Source organism: Triticum aestivum, chromosome 3D, assembly GCF_018294505.1.
Source record: "Triticum aestivum cultivar Chinese Spring chromosome 3D, IWGSC CS RefSeq v2.1, whole genome shotgun sequence".
Lineage (NCBI taxonomy): Eukaryota > Viridiplantae > Streptophyta > Magnoliopsida > Poales > Poaceae > Triticum > Triticum aestivum.
In genome coordinates this window covers 317567469-317586428 of record NC_057802.1, presented here as the reverse complement: position 1 = coordinate 317586428, position 18960 = coordinate 317567469, and the positions used below count along the sequence as shown (strand labels likewise).

The 18960-nt window shown below is 44.4% G+C and overlaps 2 protein-coding genes across 16 annotated transcripts; one reads left to right on the top strand and one right to left on the bottom strand.

The window, feature by feature from the left end:
• Positions 1 to 3360: 3360 nt before the first annotated feature.
• Positions 3361 to 10164, top strand: LOC123078622 (mitogen-activated protein kinase 10). Its single transcript, XM_044501188.1, has 10 exons — positions 3361 to 3796; positions 4857 to 5265; positions 5978 to 6105; positions 6205 to 6264; positions 6904 to 7053; positions 7139 to 7294; positions 7409 to 7620; positions 7739 to 7837; positions 9041 to 9207; positions 9290 to 10164. The coding sequence occupies exons 1-10, from the start codon at positions 3773 to 3775 to the stop codon at positions 9724 to 9726; spliced, it is 1842 nt and encodes a 613-aa protein (XP_044357123.1). The 5' UTR covers positions 3361 to 3772; the 3' UTR covers positions 9727 to 10164.
• A 546-nt stretch (positions 10165 to 10710) lies between these two features.
• LOC123078623 (CTD small phosphatase-like protein 2) lies at positions 10711 to 16273 on the bottom strand. 15 transcript variants are annotated; one of them, XM_044501193.1, is made up of 8 exons: positions 16039 to 16195; positions 15116 to 15232; positions 14808 to 14877; positions 14220 to 14350; positions 13104 to 13206; positions 12372 to 12881; positions 11540 to 11877; positions 10711 to 11126 (listed from the first exon to the last, which is right to left on the bottom strand). In XM_044501193.1, the coding sequence occupies exons 4-8, from the start codon at positions 14310 to 14312 to the stop codon at positions 10959 to 10961; spliced, it is 1212 nt and encodes a 403-aa protein (XP_044357128.1). In that variant the 5' UTR covers positions 14313 to 14350; positions 14808 to 14877; positions 15116 to 15232; positions 16039 to 16195; the 3' UTR covers positions 10711 to 10958. The 15 variants fall into 15 exon arrangements, with proteins under 15 accessions (XP_044357128.1, XP_044357131.1, XP_044357124.1 ...); XM_044501196.1 differs by having other exon boundaries at positions 15116 to 15224; positions 16039 to 16192; XM_044501189.1 differs by lacking the exon at positions 14808 to 14877 and having other exon boundaries at positions 15116 to 15331; positions 16039 to 16273.
• Positions 16274 to 18960: the final 2687 nt, after the last annotated feature.

The window sequence follows — 18960 nt, the reverse complement described above, 5'->3', positions numbered from 1 at the left end:
ACGAAACTCTTCCTCAACACTCGGCTGGATCGGAGTTCGAGGGACGTCATCGAGCTGAACGTGTGTAGAACTCGGAGGTGCCGTGCGTTCGGTACTTGATCGGTCGGATCGTGAAGACATACGACTACATCAACCGCGTTGTGATAACGCTTCCGCTGTCGGTCTACGAGGGTACGTGGACAACACTATCCCCTCTCGTTGCTATGCATCACCATGATCTTGCGTGTGCGTAGGATTTTTTTTGAAATTACTACGTTCCCCAACACCGCGGATGATGCCCCGCGGATGTCGCGTCCCTCCCGGGGCACCGCTAAGGCAATCCTCCCTCCCCATGTTCCTGCTCCCAATGAAAACTCATGCATGAGGCGACGAACGTCATGATGGCGGCGCGTGCCGTCGTTACGATCTTGGGGTGAGGGGGAGGGATCATTGGGGGAAGTATATGTTCTCCGAATGGCGGTGCGGTACAGTCATAGGGCTAGCATGGACTGTGACACTATGCATATCAGGCACCGTCTTTTGTTAGCCTTGTTTGCTCCTCTCATATACATGTGGCCCTATGGTCCGGGCTCTTGGTACTCTCTGCTCGCTGGCAAGATTGGTGATCCTTGATACGAAGCGAGAGGGCAGAAGGACCTTTCCGCAGGAATTCAATGGGAAGGCGGTGATGGAGTGTGGCGGTTTCTCCTAGGAGCCGCAGTTTATTTGCGTTCGGTCCCTGCTGCACCTTATTTTGCATTCATGCCGCTCATGTGCTCTTGCTTGGCGGCAAGCTAGGGGCGCCCTCTGGTGCATTTCTTGTGTATTGGTGCCGTTGCTTTTCTTGTTTTGTCTAACTATTATTTGACCAATTTTGTAAGAGAGTTTCCTCCAAAAAAGCCAAACGGGGACCGAGCTCCATGAAGGCCTTAATTTGAAAAAATCAAAATTCAAACTTTTTCGTTTTAAAAAATTCTGAAAAATTTACGCATATACCTGGATGCATAATGAACATGTGTGCAAATTTTCAGATCGGAATACATTAAAATGAGAGCTACACAAAAAAGATAAATCTAAGGCTTTTTAGCATATGCACTGTTCATCCTTAAAGTCTATGATTTTGTTTTATTTGTACAGCTCGCAATTCAAGGTATTTCATCCTGAATTTTTTCACACATACACATTACATCCTTGCAAACATGTGCATTTATTTTTAGAATTTTTTGAAATTAAAAAGTTTAAATTTTGAATGTTTCAAAATAAAGACCTTCATGGAGCTCGGTCTCCAAAATGCCTTACTCAGTTTCCTCAAACACTTGTATTGTTTGATCATTCGATTTTATCTGTAAAAGGGTGCGTGAGCCTGCCTCCGGAGATAAAGCGGGCCAAAGCCGGAGTTTAACTTATTCACACAACCAAACACATACTATATAATCTATTCCCTAGCATTTAACGCCCCCTTTGCTTTTAGAGCTAGTCTAACCTCTAGCGGTCCTCTCTTCTTTTTGATATAGTAGTCTGGTGGTTGTGTCAGCTGATGCTGAATATGAAAGCTCCCGGTAATCTCCTGGTGGTTTACGAATACGTAAGACACATCAGAATTAACTTGATTAATCTCAAGGAAACGCTCATATTTGAAATGGCAGTAGCAAACTATTCTTTCCCTGAAGAAAGTCGTACAATGGAACATTTTATTTATTTTTGGAAAAGCATCACCCTTGAGGATGCAACTTAAAGGGCACACTAATTAGTTGAAACTTCAATTCCAAAACAAATGCCCGCCACCTAATCCTCAGGCACCAGCAAATTATTAAGCTCCACTAACCTGTAGCTTAAGTGCTAATGTCACAGTCAGATACGTGCATAGCCAAGATACGCATATCACAGAAACAAGGGCAGCACGTTGGTTGGCGTTCCTAGAAAGGGGAAGAAAAAAAAAGGAGGGCAGCACGTTGGTTGTCCACCACGTTGTTTAGCCAGATGGAGGCCAACGATCGATCGAAAGTGAGTCGCAAGCTAAGAACCAAAATCAAAAGGGAGAAAAGAAAGGTGTGGTAGAAGAAACGAAGCAAACGAGGGGATATATTTCAATCATAGAATTGGCAAGGTTTATAATTATAATTTTATAACACACAATTTTTATGATTACTTGCTAAAATATGTGTATGGATATTATTTGCAAAGTTGCTCACCGGTGACTATAAAAAGTCTATACTCCCATTTGTTCCCAGATAAAGGGAATGTATGCATCGTAGTTTTCTTAGCGTTGAGTGAAATGCGACGGTAATCTAGTGTCACTTTCAACTTTGTGTTTCAAAGATACCGACTCTAAATTAGAACGAAATTTACTTATTTTGGATTATCGGTGTGTATGTAGTATGTAGCAAGGTTTTTTCCCCTCATTTTTGTTTTTTTTCTCTGGGAGGGGCAGGAAAATCCGTTTTTGGAAAATCTCTGTATTTTTGGATTTTTTTCGCCTGGAAATTTTTCAAAAAGACATTTAACTACCAAAATATATTAAATTCAAGTTGTGGTTGCACACGAAGCACTATGTGTTAAATGGTCTATGCACCATGCTTCACTCCGAGCTTTTCGGGTTCGATACAACCCCTCCTGTATTAGTCTGATGTTTAAATTCAAATAAATTTAAATTAAACGGCCAGGTATGTACTCCTTTCACGTGAGTTGCAGCAAAGACGGGCGCCTCGAGTCCGTTCCACCTTCTCGATCCTGAAATCGTTTGTACGTTATTTCCCCAGTCAGGCCACAACCCCTGAATTGGAGGAGAGTAATTTTTTTTCGGGAAATTAGAGAAGAGTAATTTTTTTGCAGGATTTTGGAGGAGAGTAATTAACCGCTAAACATTCGATCACGAGCTCCGTGGTTATCCGCAGGAGAAAAGTTTCACGCATTTTTTCTTCTAGATAGAAGGATTATATGCATAGTATGCAATAAATGTCATGATATCCATTCCTAAAACACCGCAAACGGATAATGGCACTGGCTCATCGGAGTGAGAATTCAAACAATACCAGTCCAAAAATAGATTAGAACCATAACAATGGCCATGGAATCGAGCATAAACCACCACTGATTATGAGAAGATACCAAAAGGGATTTGACATTTGGAAAGCCACCTCCATTTTCCCGTCGTCACCGACGGCCCACCGGTAAATCCACCGTATACAAGCAGCAGGGCGCATCAGCATTAAATAAAAACGGGTCAGCGAAGGAGGAGCAAACCTGAAGCGAGAAATGGCTTCCAACCAACCCCGAGGCCACGCGACCCACGACAGGCGGCCAACCGGGGAGGGGCAATCTCGTCCGCCCGCGCACGGAAATCAAAGCAGGATTCCTTTCATTTCATTTCATGGCAACAAAAACAAGCCAAACACACTGCCTGCCTCCTCTCCTCTCCACCCGTCGTCCTCTCTCTCTCTCCCTCTCTTATTCCCTCCCGGAGCGCGAGCGCAGACCAGGAGAGGAGGAGGAGGAACAGGAGAGAGAGAGAGAGAGAGAGCCCTAGCCCTGCCCCGGCGCCCCGTCGCTAGGGTTAGGGTCTCCCCCGAGTTTTCCCGCCCTCCCTTCGTCGCCTCGCCTCGTCTCACGATCCGCCCGCCGGCGCCCTGCGGCGTGTGCGCTTTTCGGCCTCGCCGGCCCGGCCCGGCGCCAGCAAATGCCGTGTGTCTGACCGTGTCTGTTCGGAGGCGGGCTTGGTGTTGGTGTTGGTGTTGCCGCCCTTACGGTACGGGGGAGCCGAGGAGATTCCGGGTGAGATCCGGTGAGCGGCGAGATGCAGCAGGATCAGCGCAAGAAGGTGGGCTCCTTCCCAGAGATCCCTAGCATTTTTGCGTGCGTGAATTCCGCTCCAGTCGAGCTGATTGATGCAGCTCAGCTGCTCCTTTGCCTTGCTTTTATTATTATTATTATTTCGAGGCAATGCTTTGCCTTGTTTGGGGTCTCTGTCCGTTCAAGCCTTCGTTTTCCCTTTCTGTTCGGCACAGTTTCTTGTTTCTGTTCTGGGCATCACTCCCATAGATTTGACGTTCCGCCGCCGTATCACTATTCTCATTTCAGTGCCGTGTCAATCCGGATGTTTGAATTTATTTTTATTCCCACAAGGGTAGGTATTTTTTGGCAGTATTTTCGTTAGCCGTCCACGATCTTTTCCCTCTATATAATCTGATGAATCTCTATATGATCATGTCGCTCCTTCTCGCTTTCATCTTCTTGTCCCATGCATTTTCCGCACTCCCGTCGCATCGCATTGAGTTATGCGGCAGTCTTCCTTCTATATTTGGGAAAAAAGGTGTAATTTGGCGCTCCTTTACTATACCAGCTCGCAATTCACATGCAAAAGTTGACCGCATTCTGTGACCTCGAGAGTCTGCCCGCGCAAACACATTGTGGCCGTTGCTTTTCCTTGTCGGTGGGCAAAGCTGTTGGCTTTTCTTGTGGGGTTCTCCCGATCTGTGCACGAGCACTTGACTCACAAGTGGTGCGTGTCACGATTTCAGTTTCGCAACCAACGCTTCAAGATCTTTCTCCTCAAGAAAATTTCTTTGATCTACCTGCACAACAGTTGAATTTGGCATCTATTCCTTAATACTGGTTGTAGCTTCCCATTGATTAGTTATTTTACATGTCGTCCATTAAAAGTATCTGGAGATCTGCCATCATTTTTGCGACCCACCACCTACCGTGCCATTTCTGCTTTGCTTGACAGCGTGACATCAATTGTTTGTATATACGTATATGATTGCGAAAACTGATGGTCCATTGATCACTCAAGCTTCTTGTCGCCGGGAGCTTCTGACGAGCTTCCAGTGATAGATTTGTGAAATGTATTTGACATGATATCTGCAATTCTTTTCCAGAGTTCCGCAGAGGCAGAGTTTTTTACGGAGTACGGCGACGCAAGTCGATACAAGATTCAGGAAATCGTTGGAAAGGGCAGCTACGGTGTCGTGTGCTCCGCAATAGATGTCCACACCGGAGAGAAAGTGGCGATAAAAAAGATACATGATATCTTTGAGCACATATCTGATGCTGCACGGATTCTCCGTGAGATCAAGCTTCTGAGGCTCTTAAGACATCCTGACATTGTTGAGATCAAGCATATCATGTTACCTCCATCGAGAAGAGACTTCAAAGATATTTATGTCGTTTTTGAGCTCATGGAGTCTGATCTCCACCAGGTTATAAAGGCCAATGATGACTTGACAAAGGAGCATTACCAGTTCTTTCTTTACCAATTACTCCGGGCTCTGAAATACATTCACACTGGTAGGTAACATACAGATTTCATATCTTTCTGGAAATCATATGTCGCAGGACCATACAGTATATTTGCTCTAGTGAACTTGCATCAGGTCACCACCTTCCAGTTAGATATACTAGCTAAATAAACCCGAACGCTTATGGTTGGTGCCGTATCTACGGTATCGCTAGCATATTCAAATAATTTCCATATGACATATACTCCCTCTGATCCAAAATAAGTGTTGCAGCTTTGAACTAAAGTTGAACTAACCTTAGTTCAAAGCTGCGACAGTTTTTTTGGATCGGAGGGAGTATTAGATTAGCTGAAGTTATTGAGTTCATAGCAAAACAATCTGTACCAACTAGTGCCATGCTGGTTGGGTAGAGAAGAGGGGTGATAAATATATGCCCATCACTTGAATTCAAAATATGCTCAAAAACAGCTAATTATCTTAATCTTTGTAGGCATTAGGTGGTGACCACCAGGATAGATTTTCTTTCATAGAGTGCGTGTTGTTCCCTCATGATTTAGAGATTTTATATTACGCAATTTCCTGATAACTACATATTTGCTGGTTCAAATGGTATTCCCTTGTGGTGGTAGTCTTTTCGTCAACCAAAAAGGAGCATCTCCACAGTTCTTTCCATGAACAAAATCTGTATAAATAAAATGTCCAGTCGTGCTACTTTTGCTGCCTGCACCCAGTGCTGATACTATGGCCATATGTAACTGCAGCTAATGTTTATCACCGGGACCTAAAGCCAAAGAATATATTGGCAAATTCCAACTGCAAACTGAAGATTTGTGATTTTGGATTGGCACGAGTTGCATTCAACGATACCCCCACAACAATCTTTTGGACGGTATGTTCAAGGAATACCTATATCCTTCCATCCTTACATTTCTGACTTGTTTGATTTGAGCTAATCATCATGATGTCTATTTGTTCAATTGCACTACAGGATTATGTTGCGACAAGATGGTATAGAGCTCCAGAGCTCTGTGGTTCCTTCTTTTCAAAGGTAAGCTTCCCTCCATTATTAGCATTCTCTTGGTTGAATTTTGGTGAAAGCATTGAGCTGACAGACTGATATAACGGTAGACTAATGGTGCTGCGTTGCCATACCATGCATCTTTCGTTACCATTAATCGACCTATTAATACAAACCATTCTTCTTCGGTGATTGGTCCATTAGTTTTGTTCCAAGCTTATTTATGCTGTGGCATGAAACCTCATTTTCCCCACAGATCTTATAGAACATTTTATGGGAGCACAGCACCTTCTATTGGAACAAGCTCTGCTTCTGTGTGAAAAGCTAATGTAATCTGCAAACCATCACTTTGACTTTCCCCACTGTCATAATCATACGTTTGTTGTTTCCTTATTGCATTGTTGATCATGCATTGAGTGCTCAAACATGAAGTTACTCCATTTCTATGTAAATCTATGCTACATAGAATCTTGACCTCGTATCGTTCTCGGTAGGAGCTGTTAAAAATCATATGAGTTATATTTGTGTTAAGACTTGCGAAAGCATCTCAGGCATTGTTATATTTGATTATTCTCAATGAACATTATCATGATGCGATACTGATAAACAGTGACTTGTTACTCATGCATGTTTTTCTCTAACATAAATGCTCTGTTAACAAAATTGCAGTATACACCCGCCATTGATGTCTGGAGCATCGGATGCATCTTTGCTGAGGTCTTGACAGGAAAACCTTTGTTTCCTGGTAAAAATGTTGTACATCAGTTAGATCTGATGACTGATCTTCTGGGCACACCATCTATGGATACAATCTCTCGGGTATAGTGCTGGTTTTATTTGGGAATCCTTCTATAGTCTATTTGGTCGGTTATCCAATTGACATTAATAGGTTCTTCCTTTCCAGGTCCGGAATGAGAAAGCAAGGAGGTATCTGAGCAGCATGAGAAAGAAAGAGCTGATTTCGTTTTCGCATAAATTTCCCAATGCAGATCCTTTGGCCTTAGACCTGTTGCAAAGGCTTTTAGCGTTCGATCCAAAGGACCGCCCAACTGCTGAAGAGGTACATTGGTAGTGTTTTTACAGCCCTGCTTATGCTGGCAGCAGAGTGTCTTGTACTTTTGAGTTATTGAGGTGCATAAAGTGACATTATTTGGAAACTTGTGATTTCTGTCAGGCATTGTCTCATCCGTACTTTAAAGGGCTTGCCAAGGTTGAGAGAGAACCATCCTGCCAACCAATCACAAAAATGGAGTTTGAGTTTGAGCGTAGAAGAGTGACAAAAGAAGACATAAGGGAGCTTATATTTCGTGAGATATTGGAATACCATCCACAGTTGCTCAAAGACTACACCAATGGAACTGAAAGGACAACCTTTCTATACCCAAGGTCTGAGCAATAATATCTTTGGAATTAGATGGTGCTTTTGCTCATGCTTTGACCTTTGTTTTCATTGTATCTCTTCACAGTCTACTGACTAGGACACTCTCTACCTGTGTTTATGCAGTGCTGTTGATCAATTTAGGAAGCAGTTTGCTCATCTTGAAGAAAATAGTGAGAACGGCCCTGTAGTTCCAATGGATAGAAAGCACACCTCTCTTCCTAGGTAACCTTTCATTGTTCCATGATATTTCTTTCTCTACCTTTTATTATATTAGCGGCAGGAGTTCAAAACAGCTAAAAGGCACACATCAGAGCTTAATAGATTGGTCAGGGTCACAGTTTGGAACTTAGGCACACCGTCATTTGTCACACTTCACCTCGTCTAATAATAATGTTGTCTTCATATGGCTTGACAAGAAGGTGAAACAAACCTATGCTAATATGACACAATGAATGGCATTTTTGGCTTCAGTTTGGAACTTTGGAACACCGACATTGGCCACACTTTAACTCCGATGACAATGTTGTCTTAATATGCTTTCACAAGAAGGTGAAATGAGCCAATGTTGACGTGACATAATGAATAACATTTTGGACTTCAATGTATGTAGCTAGAGCTGGGCAAAAATTAAACTGAATTATCGGGTTTTTCAGTTGGCAGCTGAAAATTCAGTTTGTAGAATTGACTGACCGAACTGGTGCAGTCAAATTCAGTTTTAAGTCCCGGTTAACTGAAAATCCGAAGAAAAGCACCTTGTAGGGTTTAGGCCAAGTAATAGTCATGGCCCAAGGCCTGCTGTGAGATGCATTTTGGCATCTCGTTGAGACTAGGGCGCATGCAGCCACACACATCACGCCTGCATGCCATGAACAGTCGAACCGAACGCTGCCATCTCCCTCACGCCGCTAGGACCTAGGACTACACCGCCATGCTCGCATCCCGCCTCTGAGCAACGGCCGATGGAGGGATCCCTGGCACACCGCGACGCCCCACACGGCCTTACTAGCGTTCAGCCGTCGCTGCTGACCGGCCGCTGTTGTAAAATCCATATTATTGCTAAAAGAATGATAAAAATATGGCAAAATATGTTAATAAAGTGAAATCGTAATGACCACTAAATGTTAACTAAACAGTTCCTGACCAAATAGCGAGCATAAAATTTGGGCCATGTTGGAGTTGGGTTCATGCAACTGAATGTGGATTGTAGAACATTGAAGTCAACTTTCCTGCGTACTGTTAGGCTGGTTGGCCAAATTGACATGCCAGGAGATGATACACACTTCATATTCGGAATCTCAGCTCTCACAACCTGATAGTTGATTAGTGCACATTGATGCAGGATTTACTGATTCTCTTGCAGTCTACCTGGCTGGACATTTAGTTCTTGCGAATTGATTCATGAAACATCTGTTAACGTTTTTACAGGTCTACTATTGTTCACTCAGCTCCAATTCATGGCAAGGAACAACCCCGTATTGGCCCATCAAGGGATAAGCCTTCGCCTGACGAGTCTTATAAAAATCATCGAGATTCAGAAAAATATTCTGGCAATGTCCAGAGAACCTCACAGGCTCCACAAAGAGTGCCAACAGGTGCTTTCTAGTCCATGTTTGATATACGTGCTTAGCTGGTACTAGTTTTAATCTAATCATATAATGCTTGTCAATTATACAGCAAGACCAGGAAGGGTTGTTGGTCCAGTTCTGCCTTACGAAAATGTTGGCATGAAGGATACATATGACCCACGAAGAGTGGCAGCAATGAGCTCAGGTTATCCTCCCCAACAGCAAATCCCGCAAATATACGGTTATTATCAGACACCGGCAAAGTCAGCTTGCTCCGAGCCATCGCAGGCCGAAATGTATACGCTGCACCAGCAGGCTTATGCTTGCGCAAACAGTTCAACTGTGCCTGATGTTGCTCTGGACATGAGAGCACCTCCCTTCCATCAGTCAGCAGGGCCGAAAAGGGGTTCTTCTGATAGGCTATCAGCGGAATCAAACCTATACTCGAGATCCCTTAATGGCATGGCTCCAACTACAACAGGAGTGGCGGCAAGTGCTCACAGGAAGGTCGGCGTTGTTCCCTACGGTATGTCGCAGATGTATTAGTGGCCAGTCAGGCGCATCCGACATGCCTTCCTGGAGTGCGGCTGGTGGCCAACGAAACAGCGAGAAACAAAGTGGCGGATCAAGCTTGGGTGGGGTTCCCGCAAGGTTTACAGCGCAGGGCAGGGCAGCCCAGGGTTTGATGCTTATGTGTGCTGTCTGATCTGGAAGCGTGTGAAGCTCTTCGTTCTGTTTCGGGCCATCAGCTTGTTGTATCTGCCTGTGTGCACACTGGATGGGGGTGGGTAGTCAGTCCAGTGGCTTGTAATCTGAGCTATTTAGGCGCCGGTTACTTTTTCTAGGGCGAGGAGACACAAGGGAAAGGAAGGAATGCTAACCCGTTTTCTGTTGTATAGAGATGTTTGTCATCAATGTGCAACTTCAGAAAGATATATATAAACTTATAAAGCACACTTTTGGTGCAGGTGATAATTGCCACCACGTAGTCGAATCAGTGGCTTCTGGTTTTAAAAACGGCAAACGCGGGGGGGACGGCAATTTCATCTTAGCTTGCTGAAGCGCAATGTTGCGCAAACCCTGAGTTTTCGTCGCCAAGAGTACAGTCCCTAGTCTTAGCTCGCTGCCCCTTTGCTAGGAAGCATTTTGATGGCGGTGAAGAGAACGCTTCACAAGGGCATGGAGATTGGTTTTCTATCTACTCCCTCCATTCCTAATGTAGACTTCGAAAAATGCCACTGAAAATGGCATTTTTCAAAGTTTGCAAATTGCAGTAGCACTTCTTGGAATCGCCAGAATTCAAGTGACATTTATCAAATTAACCTATTAAAGAAAGAAATAATAACAGCGAGGCAGTCTTATCCCACTTTTAGCTGCACACATACTCCAAAGCATGCGTGTTGGGCGCTATTCCAAAAATAAAATGGAAATTTACGATTGTTCTACAACCAGGATAGGGATTTAGGGAGAATTTTGTGTAGGTGAAAGCTTCAGGCATAGTCAGCTACTCTGTGCTGCTTGAGAGGTCCCTTTGAGCAAAAACTGGATTCAGATCACTTTATTCAATACTATAATTTATGTACACAGACCTGCCACACAGAAAACCCGAGCAATACTACGTATACAAGCCATGGCGACATGCAGTTTATGCTTGCTATCTGTAACAGCCAACATAACATAAATGGTGAATGCTGATCCTATACCTAATTTCCCAAGATGGAGTTCGCTGACACAGTGGCAGGCTCAGGCTCAGTGCATGATAATGATGCATCTTAAGTCTAATCCTGCTGGACTGTGCCATGAAAAGTCTTTGAGATTAGTGGCCTTACGTCCTCTGCATCAACAAGGGTCTCGAGGAACGGGAGTAACTCAACCAGTTCCTGGTCCGCGGGGTCATCAAACCAGCTTTTTATCGGGATACCATTATCGACTTGCAACTGGAAAACCTGAAACAAGAGAGGTTTCAGCTATAATATAATGCATCCATAAGAGTGTTCAGGAGTTGTGAAGCCCTCATGAAGAGTGCGACTCTAGCTGTTAAAAGTTTTCATTTGATTCAAAAGGAAGCAACTAGATACCTGCAGGTCACATGCCTAGAAAATATAGCTACTAAGATTGAAAATTACAAACAAAGAGGAGAAACACTGAGAACTGGGCGCTAGCTCCCGTCTGGAGTTCAAAGGTGCTGAACCCGCCCAGCTGCACTGTATGGTGCTATCCGCGCTAATTCGCGGAGAGCTCGCACTTCTATACAGTGGACAGTTAAGGAGGGATCCTTCCCCCTTTAGCCAACGTTTACAAAGGAGAAACATATCTGCCTGTGGAGATAAAACATGGAGTATTTTGGAAGGAATGTTACCTGTGGCGTATTGTCAATTATAGCAACTTTTGCCAAGTGGACTCCCAGAATTGTCAGGTCTTTTGTATAGCTGCCATCAGAGAATATACATGACTCACGATATATTCGCTGCGAGATCAATTTCCCATCAGGGTCAAGCCTATCTATTATCTGCTCAGCATAGATTCTCTGACTAGCTGTGAAAATGACAAGCTCAAACATCTGAGCTACCTTCTCAAGGAACATCTTCAGGTGGGGCCTTTGTCTCACATGGACTGTATGGTCTTTCATATTGAAGAAAACTTGAATGCTGAAATCAGATATATCACAGTGATCCAATGTTGAATGGACAAGAGTCTCTGCATATGAAAATGAGTAAACCATCTTAAAAAATTAGCAATCGTAGTAAGAATGTTGACATCACAACTGAATTTTGCAATGCTGAAGATAATGCGCCAATGCATGACCTAAAATGAAAAACTGAAAATTTGTGACACCACAAAGGAAAAGAAAACCATTCACAGTGAACTGGATGATCAAAGATTTCAAAGGAAACAGAAATTTGGATCCATTTTATCCAACATATTGATGGGGCTTGCAGGGATTGATTCAAACAATCCTAATCGTAGGAGAGCATAATCAAATCCCCTTAATAGTTGATCATCAATTTTCTTGCGGTTTAATTCCAGCCGATGTAGTCTGAAGATTTATGAACTTTGCTTCCTAAAATATCTATAAACTTACCTTATAAATCCCTGAGCAGACAGGATGGCAGCATGCTTAAGTCACAATTACTAGAAGAAAGAAAACTTCAGAAGTATAACTGAATGATGTGAATACATTGCCTGCTTACCATCCAAATCAAGCACAAGAGTGACATGCTTTGTTCTCACTGGTGATTTTCGCAGACGATTGGATGAGTCAACATCCATTAAATCAGGCAGACCTCTAGAATGAAGCTTTTCATCACCATACTCAATTCCTATCACATCCTGAGAGGCAGAAGTACTTTCGGTTTCTGAATCTGGTGGTTTCATTTGAAGGTACAAGGATGTGTCATCAGGGTCCATTGTACTGTGATCGACTGGAGCCTTATTGGTTGCATTATTTGGTTCCTCTGTCTCATTGAGAGACAGGAGTGCCACAGGCCGCTCTACCAAGTCAACAATATTCATCATATAATCATGAGAGGAAGTACTGACGTCACTTGTAAAACCCATTATGCTATCAAATTGTACATCAGAAAAACTTTCTGAGAAGTAGAAATCCAGAACATCCCAAACTTGCAGTTCGCTTGTAGTATTGTAGCCTTCATCATTGCCACTAAGAATCAGCTGAAGGAACTCGGTGCTTTCGTCCATTGCTGCAATGACAGAATAGGGAGAAGATCAGCACATTCAGATACCACATAGTAAGATAAAGAACTGGATAACATGATAAAGGCAAGCAGCTAAATGCGTATACTTGAGCAACATATAGTCCAATACAACACTGGAAAGGCTGAAGATATGAAGCCTAAAATTAAAATACTACAGTAAGTCAGCGACTTAAAACATTGGAAGAGTTGAAAGTCAAGCCATATTACCTGTAGCATTGTAGTTCACTTCTTTCAACTGAACATCACTGTACATTGGATTAGGTGTCAGGATAGCTTCAAGGCCAGATGATGACGGAACTGATATTGGAACCTACAAATATTAAGTATTAGTTGAATAATCCATACTGCAGAATTCATAACTTGACATACGTAGCAGTGCTTCTAGGCTGATGAAATGGATAAATAAAGCAAAGATGGAATCGTTCTGTTAGATTTTACAAAGGCAGCTGATAATCATTGTCTAAGTAACTTAAACTGAGATAGCTCCTAGTGTCTAAGCGGATTGCAGAAAACAACCACAGCGAAGGAGAATGGGTTTGTTATTTCCAGCCCCAGTCACGGAACTGTTATGGTTTCATCACTTCAACCAATGTTACAGGTTCATAGTTCCTTAATTTATACTTCCAAACATATAATTGGCTTTAAAAAATTTAGCCCGCCACATTCTTGATTTCCCAATGTAACATAAGCAGAAAATATATTGTTTTTTTATCAGCTCAACATTATTTAGTATTTAACTTGTGACAAGTGTATGTAGTAATGACTATTAAGCAAAGGAATAAGATATTATTCCCTCCGTTCCTAAATATAAACCTTTTTAGAGATTCCAACGTGGACTATATATGGAGCAAAATGAGTGAATCTACACTCTAAAATGTGTCTATATACATCCGTATTGAAATCTCTAAAAGGGCTTATATTTAGAAACGGAGGGAGTACTTATTAACATGAAGGTAAAAAGAACAATGAAGAGTCATCTAATTCCAAAGTAAAACTAACACATAAATTCCAAATATAGTTCTTGAGTAAAGTTGCTACAAGATGTAAAACCAACCGCTGTGGCAATTAGCTGATAATCCTTACAACTGGCATGAGTCCTAGATCGGCATACTTTTTCAATAGGACCACAATGCCAGATATGAGTCTATGCATTATCTAAAAGAAGATATGAACCTAAGTACGCACTTGCTTCTGAGAAATAGAGGAAATCAACCAAATAATGGTAAGTTATGATATGTGATTTTCTTATCAGAGACCAGAAACAGAAGTATGTTTTTTTTATCAGGAATTAAATTTTATTAAACGAATTAGAAGATTAATCACCATAGATCTAGGACTGCATGACAAGAATGACACTGGCAGTAAACCGGTAGCTGATGTGTCAGATTCACCATGCAACAAGTTGACTTCAGCCATTCCAGTGTCTCCTGCTGATACTGCGGCAGTAGAGTGGACTGCAAACAAAAATAAATTAAATTGCAACACTTCGGCAGTAGAGAGAACTGCAATAAATAAATAAATTAAATCGCAACTATGAACTCACTGTCGTCTTTGAGAGAACCGTACATCCATATGCAACTAATTAATGGTATTAATAACATCATATGCATATCCTAATTATAGAGCGGTGAAATATCTGGGCTTTCTAAAACAGAAGGTAAATTTGACAACTTGATGCTGGGGAGAGACGGACATATATATGAACATTCTTATCTTTGAGCTAACCACACAACATAAGCAACAACCTCTTATCGCTTGCAGTATTTCATTTCTACAGAAGGTTTGCTACATAGACTTGGAACTTAGCAGTAGTGTTTATTGTTTAGCAGCCAGAGTATAAAGAGGTTAATGCTAGATACACTCATGCAGTATAAATAGCAGTATAAAAGTACAACAAGGAACAAAAACTACCTTCCGATTTCGTATTATCTAATATACCTATATTACATTAATCCAGATATCCAGACTGATGTTCAGTCACCTGCAATTCAACACATTTACTATTTTTAAAGCAATGTAGTATAACAGTAAAGCAGTATAACACATTCCTGAGGATTATATAATTCAAGGAAGTTTATGTTCTGAAAGAGTCACTACTTCTCTAGTGCAGCCACAGTGCAGGTGTATTCCAAGCAGAAAATCCAGAATTCAGTGAGAGAGAGAAAAGATCAAAACGAGTCTAACCAAGTAGATCGGAATCAAAATTAAGCAGACTTTACCATTTTGATGATCTACTAGCGTTGACCCCAGCGCTGTTTCGCGGAATGTAATCTCTTCAGATTGCGAGTCTTCCAGTATTTCAGTGGTTTTGTGGAATGTATGAAACTCCTGCGTCCCTAAACAGTCGGTGCTTAACATTTTATTCATCCTTAATGCAGTGATATGCAAAAAGCATGTTCAAAGTACTGCAGGTCCAGTAGGTAGGAAAAGGCCAACTGTTGAGACATTTGATATCACTCAATACATTAGTGGAGAAAAGTATTGGCAGTAAAAAAAAATCTAAAGGCTAGTGTAGTGGAAAAAAGAATACAGTACTTTAGTAGTTCTCGAGAAATTAAGAGCGTCCATTTTTTTAACAAATTCTTATGATGAATCTTTTATCATCGAAGCTGCGCCTATATAGTTCTCTAGCTGAAGGCTATTTAGAAAATATACTGTAGTAGTCATATGGCAAGTGAATTCAACAATCAAGCAGCCTCCGATAAACTGATATCTCCACAGATTTAATCCCACCTCGCAAACAAACAAACACCAACTTCATTTCTAGACATTTGAGATGCACACTTTCCCGGTACAAAGCTCCCGCCATGATCCATGTTATTTTGGCAGAAAATTCGGAGCAGGAGATATGTAATCACACCGAAGCTTGAACTCACAAAATCATCTTCCGGGCCAGAATTCACAAATCACACCATACGCCCAACAGCCAACAGCAAGCTGAAGCAACCTAAATACTAGTATCAAAATACTACAAATACCTCAAGTTTGACCCCGGCCCCCCTCCCCAACCCAAACAACTCAATTAGTAACCAAAATCCGCAGCAATCACACGGAAAATAAAAGTCAGAGAACGAAAGAATACTATTGGAAAAAAGAGAGAGAAATTCAAGCTTGGAGCTCGACGAGCAGGGGAGATACGTACCCAGTCACCAAGCTCTCGCTGGCGCAGCCTTCTTCAGCACAGCCCTCCTCCGCTGGTGGCCTCGCTCACACGGAGAAGGGAAGCAAGCAAGCGCGCAAGAGAGAGAGAGAGGGGGAGAGGGAGGGAGAGGGAGAGCAACACAGGTAGGGGACAGCTCGATCGCTCGCTAATCCCGCACCACATAATCTATACGACCGATCCGCGTTCGGCAGGCCAAACCACCGGTCTCTTCCACCACTCTGGCTGCCATGTGGGGCATGGTTCGCCGACCCCACCGAAATGCGACCCAGAGAAGATGGTTTCGGGTTGGTCTCGCGATTTCGGGGTGAGTTGCGGCGCCCTTTCCTCTCAACGATCGTTCCTCCGTTAGCATGTTTGGCCGTACTCCCTGACAGGTGAGCCCGGCTACGTTGGGGCCCGTGTGTCATGCATACATGTGCGAGTACATGGTGGTGGTGTGCGCGGGACTCGGGGCCCATGGGTACACGTGGACGGCAAGGATCGGTAGCTCATCATGCCTAGCGGAGTCCACCCGTTTAATTTACAACAATTAGTCCTGCTTTACCCAACCACCCGGCCATGTCTACCCGCTGCCCCTTTCCGTCACTGACAGCCGCGGGTCAGCGCGCAGCACGCGGGCAGCGCCCCAGTGGTAAGTGAGGTCGATTTGGTGCTGGGCGTCATAGAGTTGGTGGGGTTTCGCGCGTGGACGGCGCTTGATCCTTTGCTCCTCCTTCCTGGCTGCGACCACTGCTGAAACGACGCGTGGCCCGGCAAATGTGGTACCCTGTGACCCCCCACGCTCGTGCGGCCGCCGCCGTGCCTTCGCGGATCAGGCTGTGACTGTGAGCAAATGGCAGCGGCGCACGTGAGGACCCGAATTGCTCACGTGAAATGTTTCTTGTGCAGCTTTGCCTACGTTGGTACCGGAATTGTCTCTCCACGGCTCTTCCGTCGTGATTTTGAAATGAAGACTTGCTAAGAAACATTCGCAAATTATTAAGAAAAACATTTGCAAAAAAAAGACTTGCTAAGAAACGTTATGTGTATGCCTTGTGGACTGGACCCAAAGTGTTTGGGATATTGCCACTGGGTGTAAACCGGCCAGGAGAGGCCGGGTTAACCCCATGATAGTTCACTATATCTGAAGCCCATGAAGACAGACGGTGACGCTGTATGAAGGCCCAGGGCCCAAAGCCGGTTTAAGGCCTGTAGACATAAACCGGCATTGATACGTAAACTTGTGTTGTAAGATAGAAAGAGCAGAGACCGAGCCGGACACGTTTATGAGCCGGCATCGGGATTCTGTAAACCGATGGACGTCAACTCATGTATATAAGGGGACGACCCGGCGGCGGTTCAAGGACAACAGACAACAACTCGAGACTCAGGCAAAGCGTATTCGCTCCCTGGTCATCGAAACCCTAGCAATTCCACAACAACTGGATTAGGCTTTTACCTTCACCGCAAGAGGCCGAACCAGTATAAACTCTCTGCGTCCCTTGTCCGCTTTAACCCCTTTAAGCTAACCCGCGCGATGGCTCCACGACTAAGTCCTTTCCTTAGGACATCTGCCGTGACAAAATCACGACAGTTGGCGCCCACCGTGGGGCTATCGCACGATGGTTTCGAGTTCTTAGAGGGCAGCTTTGAAGGACTCAAGGGCTACGCTGTGGGCCGGATGACCAAAAGTCGTCGTGGCAAGCTCTACATCGACGATGCAGGCTAGGGCCCCGAGGCCGGCTCAATCGAGTACGGGTACCGGGTCCCCTTCGGCGGCATACACGTTTTCATTGGCAAGATCGGCGAACCGGGACCTGAGCCGGACACCTGCACCGACCTCGTCGAAACGGCTCAGCGTGCGAGACCTGCCCGGGTTAAGCCTGTCATGAAGCGTGCCTTCGTGGGAGTCATCCACGGAGGGGAACCTGAGGATAGATCGGAATCTGGTGGTGAAACCGTCGTTTATTCCGGCAACGAGTCATCGACCGGAGAGACCGAGTCATTATATCAGTTGCAAGATGGCCGGATTGGGGACTGTTCCGATGGCGACAGTATTCCGGACCCCTTTGATCTGCCAAACCGGGTTGCGATCTTCATGGCCGGTACGCAACCAGCGCTCCACTCTTCGACCGCAGCGGCGATGATTTCCGGATCGGTAGCAGCGATAGCGGCCGGGGCAGGAGGCCCTGTGCGACCGCCGGCTCAGGTTCTATCTGATTTGTTTGACGCGTTGGCAACCTGATGACGGAGGTTAACCCGACGGATCAGGATACACACAATGCGGAAATCGCGAAGGTGAAAGATCAGATCACCCAGGCCAAAGCCGACTTGACAGCTAAGGATACCAGGATGGCCGCGGAGCGGGCCGCATTGGATGCACAGGCTTACCGGATTATGCTGGATCAGAGTGCGTCGAATGAAGTCCTGAAGAGGAGGTACCGATCTCGCCTGCCGCCGGTTTATGACGCTAGAAACCTCTTTAACACCCCAGGAGCAGGGACCAGTAATCCGCCGGTGGTAAACCAGGCGGGCACCTGGAGCGGGGGCGCCGGTTCAGCCACGTTTGGTGGATCCGCCTCGTCAGAACAACATTGTAACACAGCATGTCCCAACACCACCGGGTCATTACTCTAACCCGATGGACAACATTGTCAGTGCCGCTTCACGGCTGTCGGCCATCCCGATCGAAGGTGAGTCTCCGGCGGCGGTCGAGACGCGTCGGGTTAGGGAGCTTCTTCAGACAGCTTTGGTTCAGCAGGAGGGTTATTCATATAGTCGCGACCGAGTCCATTCCACTCCCCGCCCAAGCCGGAGTTACAGCAGGCGTATGGATGAACCGATAGTGTCAAGCAACGCACGGAACCGTGATCCGCCCCGTGGCAATAACCCGGCGGGTGGTGCTGGTGATGCTCAGGAGGT